This window comes from Danio rerio, chromosome 16 (assembly GCF_049306965.1).
Source record: "Danio rerio strain Tuebingen ecotype United States chromosome 16, GRCz12tu, whole genome shotgun sequence".
NCBI lineage: Eukaryota > Metazoa > Chordata > Actinopteri > Cypriniformes > Danionidae > Danio > Danio rerio.
Genome location: NC_133191.1, coordinates 39,184,751 through 39,202,686, shown reverse-complemented (window position 1 = coordinate 39,202,686; position 17,936 = coordinate 39,184,751). Strand labels below are relative to the sequence as shown.

At 35.5% G+C, this 17,936-nt stretch overlaps 2 protein-coding genes across 13 annotated transcripts in view; one reads left to right on the top strand and one right to left on the bottom strand.

The window, feature by feature from the left end:
• Positions 1–3,892, top strand: part of eva1ba (eva-1 homolog Ba (C. elegans)) — a 33,154-nt gene extending 29,262 nt beyond the window's left edge. For 4 of the 6 annotated variants that reach the window (XM_009292407.5, XM_005158308.6, XM_073924395.1 and 1 more), the window contains 2 exons: positions 461–556; positions 672–3,892. In XM_009292407.5, the coding sequence (XP_009290682.1) occupies positions 490–556; positions 672–1,108 (504 nt within the window). In that variant the 5' untranslated portion in view covers positions 461–489 and the 3' untranslated portion in view covers positions 1,109–3,892. 6 annotated transcript variants of the gene reach the window in all.
• sh3d21 (SH3 domain containing 21) overlaps positions 1–17,936 on the bottom strand; it is a 63,295-nt gene that overhangs the window by 22,086 nt on the left and 23,273 nt on the right. For 3 of the 7 annotated variants that reach the window (XM_005158311.6, XM_005158313.6, XM_073925286.1), the window contains 4 exons: positions 15,798–15,866; positions 12,831–13,003; positions 12,687–12,750; positions 7,952–8,468 (listed from right to left, as the gene is read on the bottom strand). The exons of 1 other annotated variant lie outside the window; for it this stretch is intronic. In XM_005158311.6, coding sequence (XP_005158368.1) covers positions 8,436–8,468; positions 12,687–12,750; positions 12,831–13,003; positions 15,798–15,866 — 339 coding nt within the window. In that variant the 3' untranslated portion in view covers positions 7,952–8,435. Of the gene's footprint in view, positions 1–7,951; positions 8,469–12,686; positions 12,751–12,830; positions 13,004–15,797; positions 15,867–17,936 lie in introns of those variants that run through there. 3 more of the 7 variants (XM_005158312.6, NM_001037432.2, XM_073925287.1) reach the window with 1 other exon arrangement.

The window sequence follows — 17,936 nt, the reverse complement described above, 5'->3', positions numbered from 1 at the left end:
ATCACATGAATAGCAGTGGGATGTGGCTGTATATTGCAACGCATGCACCCACCAGTGCCAATATACAGCCACATCGCACTGCTACTCGTGTAATATTGCTCACATATATATATATATATATATATATATATATATATATACACACACACACACACACACACACATACATACATACATACATACATACATACATACACACACACATACTGTATACACACACACATATATATGTGTGTGTATGTATATATATATATATATATATATATATATATATATATATATATATATATATATATATATATACACATACATACACACACACATAAATATATATATATATATATATATATATATATATATATATATATATATATATATATATAAAATATCTGTGTTTCAAAGACAACCGCCGAACTGCAACTGTTCACATGCTCATGTTGCACTTATGTTTTTTATATAGTAGATTTGGAAACCCAAGACAAAGCCAGGATGAATGTGAAAAGGAAGGAGATGGATTTCTTGAGCAACACTATTGCAGCATATGCTCACATTAAAGGTCAGAGCGTTTCTTATGTCTAATATTAATAACATGCATCTCAGCTTAACAGAACTGCAAACAGATATTGAGATGCTCATCAACTAAACCAGCCTTTTTTCCTCCTGCTTTCCAGCAAATCCAGAGAGTTTTGGCCTTTACTTCGTCATCGGCGTGTGTTTTGGCCTGGTGCTCACTCTCTGTCTCCTGGTCATCCGGATCTCCTGCAAGCCTCGCACCACCACGGCTCTATCCACGCCGGAGAAAAAACAGCTCAAAGACTTTAGCGAAGAGGACGAGGAGGATGAGGAGAGTGAAGATGAAGAGGAAGAGGAGGATGCAGGAGGCCTGGAGTCCTCCATTCGCCACAGCACCACAGAAATCCCCATAAACAACCACCTGATCACTCCGGATGGGACACTGGGCAGAAACGTCTTCACGTCGGCTGAGGAACTGGAGCGAGCGCAGCGGCTGGAGGAGCGGGAGAGGATTATCAGGGAGATCTGGAGGAACGGACAGCCTGATATTCTGGGAACGGGGACAGGGACGATTGGGAGAGTCCACTACTATTGAGTTAAGACTCCTGGATATGGGCTCAAAGACTGACATCTGAAGTCAGTTAACGTTTTTTTAAAAAACACGTCAGACTGGTGTTCTTGTAATCCTGCAGACCACGGGTACAGCTGTTCTGTTTGGACTGGGCAAACTGGGGACAGTCCTCAAGTCTTGGTGCTTAATGAAAAGTCATTTTGGCTCTGTTTACACCTGGTGATAAAGGGATAGTTCACCTAAAGATGAAACTTCTGTCATCGTTTACTCAACCTTCACTTGTTCAAAACTAGTTTCTTTCTTGCGTTAAACACAATAAAAAGATATTTTGAAAAATGTTGGCCATTGATGTCCATTGTATGTTTTTTCCTACTATGGATGTCAATGATTTTCCAGTTTTCAACAATCTTCAAAATATTCATTCATTCATTTTCTTTTTCGTTTAGTTTCTTTATTAAACTAAGGTCGCCACAGTGGAATTAACCACCAACTTATTCAGCATATGTTTTGCAGCGAATGCCCGTCCAACCACAACCAATCACTGGGAAACATCCACACACACTCATTCTGATACACATATCCACTATGGTCAATTTTAGCTTACCCAATTCACCTGTACCGCATGTCTTTGGACCTGTGGGGGAAACTGGAGCACATTGAGGAAACCCACTCGAACACGGGGAGAACATGCAAACTCCATAAAGAAATGCCAACTGACCCAGCCGAGGTTCGAACCAGCAACCTTCTTGCTGTGAGGCGAACATGCTACTCACTGCACCACCCTCTTCAAAGTTTCTTCAAAAGATTTTAATCCATAGGTTAAATAAGTAAATGGTGAGTAAATTTGTGTTTTTGGGTGAACTATCCCTTCAAGATGTGTTTTGGCTGATGGACCAAAAGAAGGTGAGAGAAACAAAAGCAATAAGCCCCAAGAAACCATTCTTTACAGTGAATTTATAACAATGTGGAGTGGAGGACCTAAAAAAAATCATTAGCTGTTATAAATTCACTGTAAACCACAATTTAATAGGGATTATTACTTTTATTAAATGGTTAATCCAATATACATACTAAAATTTCACAAAATAAAACACTTGAACTGATAGTGAAATGGTTGCCAAGCAACAGTCACAGGTGTGTGTGTGTGTGTGTGTGTGTGTGTGTGTATATATAGAGTAAATTACCACAGATAAGAATGCGGCCCAATCAATCAGAATAACAAAAACAAAACACAACAGTCCATTTTTTAACACATTTTTAAATAAATCTTTTGGCCACATCAGTCTGTGGGTGGGAATACCCAAGTTTTAGGAACAACGCGTAATAACTTGACTTCTAGTTGATCATTTGGTATCAGAAGTGGCTTATATGAAAAGCAAAGGCCTCTAGATTACACTTATTTTACCAAAATAAAACATGATCCTGCCTTGATTTTTAATTATTTCATTAGGACAGAAAGGTCTGACTTTGCTTAGATGAAGGTCTTGTCATTTAACAGAAATAATGTAGAGTATAGAATATAAAGTCATGGTGCAGTGGAAAAAGAATTAATATTGTGTATGACTCCCATGAGCTTGGAAGACTGCATCCACACATCTCTGTAGTGACTTAAATAACTTATTAATAAAGTCATCTTGAATAGCAAAGGAAGCACTCTTGCAGGACTCCCAGAGTTCATCAAGATTTTTTGGATTCATCTTCAATGCCTGGTGACTGGGCTGGCCAATCTTGGAGCATCTTGACCTTTGCTTTCAGGAACTTTGATGTGGAGGCTGAAGTATGAGAAGGAGCGCTATCCTGCTGAAGAATTTGCCCTCTCCTATGGCTTGTAATGTAATGGGCAGCACAAATGTTTCGATACATCAGGCTGTTGATGTTGCCATCCACTGTGCAGATCTCTTGCACATACTGAATGTAACCCCAAACCATGATTTTTCCTTCACCAAATTGGACTAATTTCTGTGAGAATCTTGGGTCCATGTGGGTTCCAATAGGTATTTGTGATGATTGGGATGTAGTTCAACAGATGATTCATCAGATAAATCTACCATCTGCCACTTTTCCAAATGATCAACTAGAAGGCATGTTATTATTTGTTGCTCTTACAACTGGGATTGACGAAAAGACTTGTCAGGTAGTGTATGAGCCTTTCTGAGCATTTGATTTAATATTGTAAGTTTAAGCAATTTACACTACGTAAAAATCACATGAGACGATGGAGAATAATACAAAGAGTAGCTTTTGCATCTGCTCTGAAAGCTGCAAATCTATGCCAAACACTGCAAGTTTATGTTACAATCAGGACTTGCTGATCAACAATATGTCCTGAAATGTTCAAGAATGAAGTCAGTAGGTGGAAATAGATGGGTTTTTTAGACAGTTTGATTGCATTCTATCACAAGACTGTTTACATTATGAAGGTAATCCAATCTGATGTTTTTGACTACCTCTGGAGGTGGATGAATGGATGAGATCGCATTTCAGACCATGTTTACACTATTTTATTTACTATCATCAGATCAACAAAACACATCTTAATATCGGGTGTAAATTTAAAGCACAAATTCTTTCTTTGATGTCTGAGTTGGTTTGTGAATATTGAAGCTCACAACCAAGCAAATGCACTTTTGCACCATGCCGTTTATTCTGTATAAATGCTTTGTTTTTTTGCTATTTTTGTACTTTTTTTAAAAATGAAATCTTTCATGTAAATCATGCCATGCAGCAACCAAATAGCTAGAGATACACAGTTATTAAAACTCAGCACCAATGTTTGTTTTTTAAATAAAGTAATTACAACACGACAAACATTTCTTTTAAAAAGTGACTCTTTGCACCATACTGTAGATTTGACATCTTTGTAAAAGTGTGCAATTTATTAAATTGCTGATTATTTTTTATGAATAATGTTGAACTTGTATAATAATAAATCCTGCTAAAAAAGGGAGATTGGAGATGAGCAACAGCAATGTTACATTCAATATTGATCAATTATTTAAAAAATATCTAATAAACGATACAGCAATATATGCATTCCTAAATTAATCCAAAAATATCCAAGATGGATCATTTTCTCTGGATTGCAAGTAAACCAATCAGATGTTATTTTAAGAGTTCACACATAGAGATTGCCTGATACTAATTGCAGGTTTGAAATGCTGTCCCGGGATAAACCATGAGCTCGGAGATAATTAAGCCCACCTGGTCATTTAGCAAGTAAAAAGATCAGGTAGTTCTCAAGAGCTCCTCCTGGTAAAGGAGAAAAAGGGGGAGATGGGGTGGACAGGGGATTCTTTTTTTATTGTAGGTTTGGATTAATCCACAGGTGTCAAACTCAGTCCCTGGAGCCCCGTAGCTCTGCACAGTTTAGTTCCAACCTTGATTAAACACACCTGATCAAACTAATCGAGTCATATAGGCTTGTTTGATACCTGTAGATATAACAGGCTTAAGTAAACTGCTGGGCTGTGGCTCTTCAGTAATCGAGTTTGACACCGCTGGATTAATCTGATTGGTTTATCTATGATTGCAGATGAGAGACCAGCTGCAATCAATCATATCGCATGCTCCTCCCCAAGTGAAGCTACGATCACACTGGACTTTTCTCCCCTTAGACTTCCATTCATACGCACATGAATGAGTCAGACCGGAAACGCAAGCTTGTGCGACAAATTTTGCAGTTCGCTGCATTGCAAAGCTCAAGATTGATGAACTCATACCTGCAAAATCACATCATTTGACTGTTTGAGACCAACCGATGACCAAAACATGAGCTCTCTAGACAGACATTTAAAATATGGACCAATCGCTTGCTTTTTAAAATGTCTAATCATCTTGTTTCATCCTGTCCCGTTTCACAGCAGAATTTCACACACACAAACTCTAATGTGACCGCAGCATTAGTTTAGAAAACTAACAATAAACAATCAAGGGTTGATTTGCCAAATAATTTGAAAAACTCAGAATACAAGTAACAAATTATATATAAGATACTTGCAAACCTGATGTTTTCCAGATTACCACGTGCATTTTACAGTCAATCTCCGCGCTGTTTTAGTCATCAGTCAATTAAGAGTACTGCCTTTACATCATGAAAAGAATATATAAAAAAAAATAGACTAAAATCGAAAAAAGTAGAAGTAAAGTTTCCAAATAGACTCAAATCATCTTTAATATCCAAGTTAAATGAATAGTGCACCCCAAAATTAAAATGACCGAATAATTTACTCAACCTCAATCCTCACTGCGACTTTTTGTCAGATGTAGTGTTACAATTCACCCTGGCTCTTCCATATTTGTGGCCACTTTTTTAAAACTTCCAATTCTAAAAGCACATAATCCATCATAAAAGTAACCCTGCTATCAGGGGCTAAACAAGATTTATCAATTCATTTATTCATTTTCAACCGATTTTCTGGGGCCAGGTCGTGGGGGCAGCAGTCTTAAAAGAGAACCTCAGACTTCGCTCTCCCCAAACACTTCCTTGTGCTCCTCCAGGGTATCCCAAAGTGTTCCCAGACCAACCAGGAGACACATTCTCTCCAGCGTGTCCTGGCTCTTCTCCGAGGCCTCCTCCCAGTCTGACATGCCTGGAACACCTACCTAGGTAGGCGTCCAGGAGGCATCCGAAACAGTTGCCAGAGCCACCTCAGCTGACTTCTCTCGATGTGGCTCTACTCCGAGCTCCTCCTGGGTGACAGAGCTCCTCATGCTATCTATGAGGGTGTGCTTATCCAAGATCTTGTCCTTTCCGTTATGACCCAAAGCCCATGAGCATAGGTGAGATGTGGATTAGTGCAGTGGCAGCAGTAATGCGGTCAATGTACCGGTCCTTATGGTAAAGGAAGAGCCGAAAGTTAAAGCATTTGAACCACTAGTCAATCTACGCTCCTACTCTCATCTATGACTTATCAATGTTTTATTTTTAATATTAAAATTATAAATTCAAATCACTGGCCTGTTCTAGAACCTCTTGTCTGACCTCTGACTTGACATGTGGCATAAGATGCATTCCTAACAAAAGCTCCAGAAAAAAAACAAGTCTCACAGAAACTAATGACTACACAGTTGGTTTACCACAGAAGACGACATTAACCAAGAAAAACTAGTTGGCTTTAACATTAAACACTACATTATTCTTACGTTTCTGCAACAAATCGATCTATAGTCAAGTTATCGAGAACCAGCAGTGGCTGAATGCATGAAGTCAGTTATTTGAGGTCATGATTCAACACAACAATCTGATGTATGGATTGATTTAATGACAGATTAATGCACCACTTAAAATGGCCACCACCCAACACTAATATAAAACATGGAAGATCCAGCATAAAATGTAAAACTACTCTGACTGTATTCATCTTAAAGAAGAAAGCCGTATACACCGAGAATGCCTTGAGGTTGAGTAAATCATGGCGCCGTTCTCATTTTCGGGTGAACTATTCCTTCAAATGCTGCTCACCAAGCATTATTGTATCATTTGCTTCAGTTCCAGATGACTTTTCTGGCTGTGCAATGATATGAAGAGATCTTGGCGAGATTATTAAACCTTACACCACTACAAGTGCCAAACCACAAACAGTTACAGTAGACCAAAGTGTTACCAATAACAGAGTTTACACAGAAAATGCCAGAACTTTCTAATGAAACACCTTTGAAATTATGTTTATGAAGTCCATTCTGATTAAGATGCTGGACTATGATACCCAATATGTGTGAACGAGAGTCACAACATCAAAAAATGAGCCCGGAAAAGCGAAAGAATTTGATTCATGGTACTTTTCGTCGCTGCAACCCTACTAAGATCTTTCTGTTATGCAGGATTAGTCTGTATGTCATTAAAAATAATCCATTCCCAGTGATTAGTCAGACTATGAAGATCTAATGCACTCCACATGGTTTCCAGATGCTGTTTTCGGTCTAAAGAGAGGCTAAAATCTCATCTTCACCAAACCAAAATGGACTTTCAGATTCTGTTTAGAGATGAAGCGAAGTCATTTTTGTCATTCACAAAGAAACTTTTATATTGTTTTTTTTTGCGTTTAACATTTGTTGAAATGACCTAGAATTGTGTTTTAGGGGATACATGTAGTTCACTCTAAAAGAAAAAGTTCCTCACATTTTAATCTTGCATGCCTTTCTTTCTTCTGTTGAACTCAAAATAAGATATTCTGAAAAAGCAGACACTGACATCCATAGTAGGAATACAAATACAATGGAAGTCAATGGCTGTTTTTTACTGAACACTCATTAGTTTAGTTTAGTTTCTTTTATTTTTGTCATTTAAAACATCCCAACATCGGAAAAAAAACATCAAACACTATAAAAACCTATCATAATAAATAAGCTTTTAGAATTTCATGAATTTAAAATAATATTAAAATATAACCCTATTTAAAAAAAACAAATCACAGAAGGGAATAAATACTTAAATAACTATTGCACAGTTTGTTACTATAGTTAGAATGTTAACAATTGGCGCTAGTTGAACTATTTATAGGTTTATTATTACATACTAGCTATCAACAGTGTTTAAAATATAGTCTTATTCAAAAGTCTTGTAAAGACAGGATAAAAACCATCATGAAACCGCACGGATTTGCTCCTCAGGCTTCGGTACCGCCTGCCTGATGGCATGAGCCAGGGTGGGTTGGATCCCTTAAAATGCTATTTGCCCTAGACATCGTTGTTGATACAGTTCCTCAATAGATGTCATATCGACTCTAATGGACCTTTCAGCAGACTTTATCATCATCTCAATGGTGTTCAGTATATCTTCCTTTGTTTTTAACAAAAAAATTATTATATTTTCAAGTTTTTTGTGAACTAGACAAAATGTTAATGCAGCATTCAAAAAAAGTTCAACTCTTTTGGAGTAAAACATGTTAGCAATATAAATGCCAATATTTATTGATTGAGATTCTATAGAGTACAGCCACAAAACAGAAACATAATAACAACAACAACAGAAAGTGTTAAATACTTTGAAACATGACCTAGTTTCACCCTAAATGTCCACGGAAATATAAGACATTCAGTATTTGATATTTACATATTTCAAAATGCACATATATATATATATGAGTCTCAAGAAGCAAACCGAGAGAGAGCTCCCATAACCAAATGAGCTGATTTATGTAAGAAAGAAGAGGTGTTGTTGTAGTTTGATTGCCGTCTGAATGGAGATCAGATTTCTGGTCTGCTGAACCAGGAAGTATTCAACAAGTCACAAGTGCTGGATTTCTATATGATTCCTCATACCTTCACATTCCACTCAGCACCGCATTACTGTCTTTCTGTATCCATATTCAGAAGATCACTGAGATTGTGAAGTTCTCCTGATGTTCGCTGGTCACTGTTTTTTCCTCAAGGCAGTCACTTCGTCCTATAAATAAAGCAGGACTATATTTAAATTCTACAAGGTGAATTAATTATTTTTTTCCAAGTCAAACTTATAGTGTCAGGTATATCTGTTTTTTTTAGATGTTTTTTATGGTATCTTTTAAGACAACAGGAGCAACGGAGACGTTCTGTCAGTTAAAACGGGTTGTATTTTTAACTCACTGCTGCCCTCTTGAGGACGACCATGGTATTTAATACAAATGAGCAGCTCTAAATGTGTCACTATTTATGCGTGTTTACTATTTCACTCTTGGGCTAAAGCAGCGGAGACTAGACTAGATTTAACTAGCAAAAAATATTAAATTAAAACTTTAAAACAAACTTTTTAAAACTTTTTTTCAGATAGTAGCCAAGGAAATAGTTTTTTGACCAAAAAAAGAAGTTGATTGATACAAATTAACTATTTGTAGTTTATTATAGAATTGAAACTAAAAACCACATAGCTAAAATCAGTGTTACCCAAAATAAATGTACTAAATAAAGAATTATTTATAAATATATCTTGAATTACTTCCTAAGAAAATATTTCTCACTAACATTTAGTTTAATTTGATGTACTAAAATAGAATAAAATGCATATAAAAATACTCTAATAATTTTAATATATGGGTTATTTTACCCACTGTCGGGCAAAAATACATTCAAATGTATTTTAAAATAAAATACCAAAAACCTACATTCTAAGTGTATCAAAATAAACTACAAAATACAGCAGCCACAAAATCTATCAAATAAAATACTGTTTTTGGGTATTTTGAAAATACTACAAAAAACTTTTACAAGGGAGCATGACATTTCTTCGCAAACCTTCTATCAATAGGCCTATTCCATCAATCCCTTCACCATTAAACTGATTTAGTGTATTAACTGTTTTTGCTGCCACTAGGAGTTTTCACCAGTCTGTAGATTGGAGTATTATTTCATATTTTTGTCTCATACTGATTAACTATGTCAACGTTTGTAATTAACTATAATATATCTTATTTTCCTGTCTTATTTTGACTTGCTCCCAAATCAACCTCTTCTATTTGTCTGTTACTTTATATTGGATGCATAATTTCCAACCATACTCCAAACATTGATCAACTTCTTCTATATTAATACATTTTCTAGTGAGATCTCAAGCCTTGGCAAACAACTGAGAAAAGACCACTAATAAAGTCCACATTTTTATAATGACATTATGCAGTCTTCTTACAAAGTATTTTACAGTATTTAAAAAATACAAAAATACAAGACGCTAAAGTATTTTGATACAAAAGTTTAAGCCTGTTTTATAAACCCCATCAAATACAAATGACAAAATACTGTTTTGTGTTTGAAATATGTATTTGAAATACATGTATCATAAATACTGTCTATCCCTGATTATACCCAACTAAAATCATAGCTATAACCCAGGGTCGAAATAACCAATGGGCATTATGGGCACAAGCCCAGGGCCCGTGTGCTATTGGGGCCCTTGCAAGGGTGAACAAAATACAGATTTTGGAGTGTTTATTTAGGGTGTTTTCACACCTACACTTTTGTTTCAGAACGTATCTCGTTTGCCCAGTTCGCTTCGCCAGTTCCGAGATCGCTTGAATGAGGTGGTCTCGGCTCGATTGAAACGAACCCTGGAGCGGTTCGATTGCAGTGAGAAAGCGATCCGATCCGAGCGCGGTTATATCACAGTGTTTTATGGATATGTAATAGGCTTACGGCTATATGAAGAGAGAATTATGAGTAGGGCGGGAAGTTTCGTGAGTCTCCGGATGCCCGCAAACGAGGGATGATCTCCCGGTAATCTCGCGTCTCTCTCCCAGTCCTCAAATAGGCATCGTCGCGCACCCTTCTCACCCCTCCCCACCGTGTCTCTCCTCAGACACGTCACGCGCGCGCCCCCTGTCAATCACCACCAAACCACCACCTCTCCTGACAGCTGAGCGGGACGCTGCAAAATAAACCCTGACACTCTGACCAATGTAAGAAGATTTTACTCGCACGTGACTTGTTTTAGCTCTTTTGGTCCGATTAGAAACTTTGCAGTGTGAAAGCGAACCGCTCCAAGAGCAAAGAGCAACAATGTAACAATTTTAATCTCTGTTTCGGAACAACTGAATCGATTCACAGGTGTGAAAGCACCCTTAGACTAATAAGCGCAAATAGCACACCTCATTGTAATAAGCTATTTGAGCGATTTAATCCCATCACTGATTGATCAACAGAGACAACATAACTACAGAGCGCTTAACAACAGCGTGAGTGGCGCAGTTCGTAAAGCGCATGGCATCATGTTTTGTTCATGGTTCGAATCCATCATCAGATAAACTCATTCTTCTTTTTTTGCCATTAATTATCAGACTGGAAATACATTTATTTTTAATAGAAAGGAAATATTTTTGTTTAAAAATGAAAATGCGACAAAGTCACAAGTGGCTCATGGTTATTTAATAAGATTTAGCTTATTTCATATGTGTAAAAACATCATCTAAATAGTTGTTTTAAATTTTCTATAAAGTTATTTTCCACCTGGTGTTAAATGTTAGTGACATCTTAATATAACTAATTTTTATTTCCAATGAATACCACTTAAAATATATATATTTTAGTACTGCTTCAGTGAACTTGTAGTATACTAAAAATCAATAATTACTAGTTTTATCAGTTTTTTTATCAAAGTGTGCTTGAAACGCTTCAAAAGTAAAATCTTTGTAGACTATACATTTATGTACTATATATCATTCATTTAAAAAATGCGGGCAACACATTATAGATTCATTTCATTAAAAATATTACATGATTATTATTCATATTAATTAATTACATTCATTATTATTATTGTTACTACAATTTTCTTATTTTTTAATTCAACTATTAAGGTGCAGCCGGTTAAGAGGCCCTACAAAACAATGTACCCAGGTGCCTCTGAAATTTGATCCGGGCCTGCTGTAATCTATTAATAATTACTAATAATAAAGCCTACAATTATCATAATTTGTTTATAATTCAAAATAACATATTATAGCTAATTTATAATTTTTTTAAAAACACTTTTAAGACAGTTATTGTCTATTTTAAGCTAGTTGCCAAGAAAATAACTTTTTATTTAGTACATACAAAAAATAAAAAAATAAATATATCGAACACTAAAATGAGCAAAAACTATATCGATGTTTAAAAATGCTAAGTATAAAAATAAAAAAAAACTTCTAAATAATATTAAATTGATGACATTGGGGAAAAAAATTGGACAGTGCACTATTTTGTTTTGGTGCGATGTACAGTTGAAGTCAGAATTATTAGCCCCTCTGAATAATTAGCTCCCATTTATTTTTTTTCCCCAAATTTCTGTTTAACGGAGAGCAGATTTTTTTCAACACATTTCTAAACATAATAGTTTTAATAACTTATTTCTAAAAACTGATATATTTTATCTTTGCCATGATGACAGTAAATAATATTTTACTAGATATTTTTCAAGACACTTCTATACAGCTTAAAGTGACATTTGAAGTCTTAACTAGGTTAATTAGATTAACTAGGCAGGTTAGGGTAATTAGGCAAGTTATTGTATAACAATGATTTGTTCTGTAGACTGTCGAAAAAAATATAGCTTAAAAGGGCTTATGATTTTGACCTCAAAATGGTGTTCAAAAAAATCAATACTACTTTTATTCTCGCCGAAATAAAACAAATGAGAATTTCTCCAGAAAAAAAAAACTGAAAATGTCCTTGCTCTGTTAAAGATAATTTGGGAAATATATAAAAAAAAATAATAAAATAAATAAATCTTCGGGTAATAATTCTGACTTCAACTGTATGAATATAATTTCACCAGATGATTTGAATAGCTCCATTTGGAAAGATTTTATTCCTTTAACTCAATTGCGATGATCAAGTCTTTTTCTATGCAGTGCATCATAAAATAAATTACAAGCATATACAAATACATTAAATAACATATTTAATATAAAAGTTCTGAGGAGTCTATCAGTGTTCAAACCTGACAATCAAATGTAAAATAACATGGTCGACAATATACAAACAAATTTTAAAAGCAACATTTAATATATTCTTCATCTTTTTATCTTTACTAAATGATCCAATCCTGTGACATGCATATTGCGGTTCACATGTTGCGATATCCATGCTCAAATGATATAATTGTTCAGCCCTAATTGGAACTCTATTATCTCCACGGAACAGACTGATATCTAACCTGTAATCTGGTGCGCTTCTCCGTCTCGTCTTTCAGTTCTTCTTTCAGCTCCTTTATGTCTCTCCTGGTCAGGAAACAGTGAGACTGTGATGAAGGATGTGTGTGTGATGTTATGGTTGCAGAGTGTGAGGGATTTTTACTCACTCATGCTGTGCTTTCAGCAGATCCAGAGACATGCGGAGCTCCTTGAGTTCAGTTAGCACCGAGGCCAGAGACGCACCGTCCTCCTGAACCGCTGATCTGCTGTCAGTCTGGATTTTAGAAGGTGAAGTCACCGGCTCTGTCTTACTGGAAGGTGCTGACTGGGATTCTGTAGCCTGAGGGAAAATGCCAGCAGCTCAGCAACACAAGGATCAGGGACAGAAATACTGGAACTACAGTACATACTAACAAATAAAGTTACATTAGATTAGAGAGGATTTTAGTGAGCAAGGGGTGCAATCATTGATCAATGTTTAGTAAAAGTAACGTTTAGAGAGCCCCTGTTTTCAGTTTTTAAAAATGACCTTACATGCAGTGTGACACAGCTCTAAGTGAAGTGAAATATCCAGCTAAGGCTTACATCTGAAAGTGTGCCGTTTTTAAAACTATTGATTCATGAATCATGGGGGTAATAAGTCTTTAGTCATGTTGGTGTGACGTCGATGCAGAACTCAAGCCCCGCCTATTTGTTGCACACACAGACTTGGGAAAATTAAAACCCCCGGCCCCACCCACAAACATTGTAGAAAGAAAAAGAGGAAGACAAACACTGTAGCAGATCCCGGTTAAATCTTGTCACAAAGACGCTGTGCCCTAAAGTGTGAGGGAAAGTTAAGTGTTATTTTTCCCACCCAAAGATGAGGCTGAGAAGAGTCAGTGGTTGAAGTTTATTTTTGCAAAAATACCTCAGCATTATAGCCCCAGCCTTGTGCTGTGTTCCTGTCATTTTTCTGACGAGTGCTTTAGCAATCTGCATGCTTTCAACGAGGGATTTGACAGCCGTTTGTTTAAGGAAGGATCAGAAAATACTATTGATGTATGGGACTTTGTGCACTGTAAAGTTTCTGTCAAGCTCTGACAGTTCATGGATCAGTTCCTCCCTCCAGTTCACAAGTATAAGTAACTCACTGTAAGTGTGTTTAAAATGGTTGCCTCCTTGTTTTCTATAGCTTGTAAATAATTACTTGTAATCGCTCCACGCGGCCTGTAGTGTATCTGGTTAACACTATATTCTTATATTGAGTCTAAAAGCATGCTGAAAACGTGACGTGTGCTGCTTTTTTTTACAGATTTAAATGCATCTGTGAGCTCGCGATCCTCTGTTGTTTGTCGTTGCTATGGCCATCATCAGCTGTTCCTACACATGTGCCACAGTCAAATTTCAAAATAGTTTAGCTTTTTCCACTGTGTGGACTAATACTGAATGCGTGTCATGGTTAAGAATAGAGTAATATGCTGGTGCTAAACTGCATTGCTTTAATGCACTCCTTAATTGGGCTCACACATATACTCTGCACTCTACTACTTTAACAATGTGGGCATTTCTCTCTGTCTCATGCTGAACCCAGTGACCAATTGCAATAGACTGGGTCATCTGACCAATCAGCACAGATTAGCATCGCACTAAGGAGTGGTTTGGGAACAAATGAATCGCTGAATGAATCATATGGGTGTCGTTGGGATAATTAGGTAAAAATAAATGCATATTATAAGACAAAAGTATTTTTGACCTAAAAATGCATTAGTAAATGTTGAACTATGATTAATAAATGCTGTATATTGCTTATAATTACTTCATGTTAGTAAATACAAAAACTAATGAAACCTTATTGTAAGGTGTGACTGTTTTTTTTTTCAGCTTTTTTCTAATACTCCTGAAAATATGTATAATTGTATCCACTAAATATTAAACAGCACATTTCTCAGTATTGATAATAAGCATTTCTTAAGCGTCAAATTAGCTTAATGGATCTGATTGGTTCCACTTTCTACAAAGTGGCCTTAACTAATATGTACTTACAGTACATTGAAATTAATAATTTATTACATTGTACTTTTAGTGTAAATGCATGCTTTTACATAGTACTTATGATTGATTAAATACCTGCATGTAATTATGTCTCTAATTAATTTCTGTTTATAATTACGCTGTTATCGGCGCAATAGCCTAGTGGTTAGAGCACCGACATATGGTGCAGTAGCACATCAGGGCGTCCTGAGTTCAAATCACGGCTCAAGGATATTTCCCTACCCTACCTCCCTCTCTCTCTCTCTCCAACTTTGCTTCCTGTCTCAATCCTGTCCTATCTAATAAAGGCAAAAACGCCAACAATATATTTAAAAAATGAAATTAAAATAAATAAAATTCTGCTGTCGACCATCCCTTACATTTTAACCCACTCTTAAACCTACCCATACCACCAAAGCTTTTCCTAACCTTACTCGTATTCCACCTTAATATATGCAATACATTATGAACACATTTGTACATTGTATTTCTAGTCTGAAGCAAGTGCATGGTAGTTAATGACACTTAATATAAAGTGGGACCTTATGATTTATTGAGGACTGTTCATGTTGCATTGACCACTGCAGTAATGGTGCTGAAAAATCTGGTTTTTTTTTTGTGAGCAAAAACATGAAACATTTAATTACATTTACACCCTATTGCTTCAAACCATTGAATGTTTTAGATGTTTTATATGCTGTACAAAATGATGCGATCATTAAGATACATTTTTATAATACTTTAACTGGTTCTAACATGTTCCATTTTATTAAAGTTTATGACATTTAATTTTATATCTCAAATCGTTTTAAAGTTAAGTTCAATTTAAACACCTTAAGGCTGCAAATAATTAAAAGTGTGGCCTCAAATAACTCCAGAATCTAATATCTTTTGTTTTCCAACCTTTGGTAACACTTTAGAACAACTTTCATTAATATTTGCTCAAAACATTATATAACGCTTGACAGATCAAAAGATCATATACTTCCAAATATTTCAAATATACAAAACTATAAATGAATTACATTTAAAATATTTGAAGGTACATGAGGCGATCTGAGAAACATTATTTAATGTAGTAATATTTTTAAATGAAAGCTCTTATAAAGAGTTATCCAAACCTCTGGAATATGTTGTGGTGCTCCATCCTTCTCCTCTGAAGGTTTGCTGCAGTCAGTTTCAGCAGGACCCTTTATGAAAAACAGATGTTTTTGCATTATTTATTAAGACATTAGACAGTCAATAATTATTTAATAATTATACTAACTTAAATAATTACATATTAGATTTTTTTGTTTTGATTATCATTCTCCATGCATTTCTACTGACATGCTATTACATTTGCATTGGATTGAATGCAAATGTAACTGATTATACCAGTTAATTAAAACAAACATATTATATAGTAACTATGATATAAAAATTATTTATTATTTTATTGATCAGCAGAACTTATTTTTACTTCCGTTTGTGCTAAAGTTATCATTTTTCTCTGCACACATTTCATGACATGAATTGACTTGATTCATTGCAACTCATTTCAGGGGTCCGAATAGTTTTTTGTTTGTTTGTTTGTTTGTTTTTAAGAGGGTATAATGTAAATCAGATGTTTCTCCAGAATATGTTCAGCTGAAAATAAATCCAGATCATTTATCATATAAAGCACACTTATTTGCATTTCCTGCCCCTTTGAAAAAAGAGAATGGAGCCTTTACAGCCTATGCCTCATTTACTCCAGCAAGAACAAGTGAAACATCTTCATGTGCGAAAGGACTTTCGGTTTAACTGCTGAATAGTTTTCTGAGCACAAACACACAAATCACTTGCACACAAGAAGCTGACTGTCAAGTTAGTTCTATATATAGCAAGTTCTGTTTCTCAACTGTCAAATGTAACAAGGTCATGTCAAAAGCACATACAGCTTACATAATGTATGTGAGTGTAAACATTTGGCAAATAAATTTCCTGTGTATCAGTATATTAGATCTGTGCAACCATGTCTCTTGACTTAGATATGATAATAGTGAACTAATAGTACTAACATTACTCAACCAGGCCTCATGCACTTGGTGCCAAAATTATTTAAATTTGTGATATTATGACATGTACTGTATATAGGTACAAGAAATATCAAGATTAACATTAGGCCATTGGGTTGGAAAGATGCATTGTGAAGCCCTGTTCAGAGTAAACAATTTTTAATGTTACTTTATCAAATACTAATTTTCTAGATCAAATCTTCATGTTTTGTGGGTGCTAAAAACACCCTAAACATTTAGTCAAGAATGCTCATATGTTACAATTATTACACGTGTAATTATCTGACTGCCCCCATGTATGCATATGTGTGTGTGTGTGCGTGTGTGTGTGTGTTTTCTGACCAAAAACAGTAGTTAAGTAAATGCTTTTGTGCCAACAAAAGTTGCATTTAAAGCTGCAGAAACGGTTTTCCAGCAACAGCTGTAAACAAAGCAACACAGCACTCACAAACGCTAATGTTACTTGAACTTCAAAGGACAATAAAACTTTTAACAGGCAGTCAGTTACCTTCAAAGATAAATTTATACACAATTTTGATGCACTTCTTGTAAATAAGAACGTACCAGAGATTTGTTTTTATACACTACCTGACAGAAGTCTTGTCGCCTATCCAAGTTTTAGGAACAACAAATAATAACTTGACTTCTAGTTAATCATTTGGTATCAGAAGTGGCTTTTTTGAAAGGCAAAGGCCTTTTATTTTACCAAAATAAAATATGATCCTGCCTTGATTTAACAGAATAAATGTCTATAATACAATATAAAGTCATGGTGCAGTGGAAAAATAATTACTGTTGTGTATGACTTCTATTAGCTTGGAAGACTGCATCTATTCATTTGAAATAACTTCAATAAAGTCATCTGGAATGGCAAAGAAAGCATTCTTGCAGGGCTCCTAGATTTCATTAAGATTTTTTTGATTCATCTTGAATGCCTCCTCCATCTTACCCCAGACATGCTCAATAATGTTCATATTCTGTGACTGGGCTGGCCAATCCTGGGGCATCTTGACTTTCTTTGCTTTCAGGAATTTTTGAAGTGGAGGCTGAAGTATGAGAAGGAGCGCTATCCTGCTGAAGAATTTGCCCTCTCCTGTGGTTTGTAATGTCATGGGCAGCACAAAAAAAAAAAAAAATCTACCTTTTGCTACTTTTACAAATGATCAACTAGAAGGCAAGTTATTATTTGTTTCTCTTACAACTGGGATCGACGACAAGACT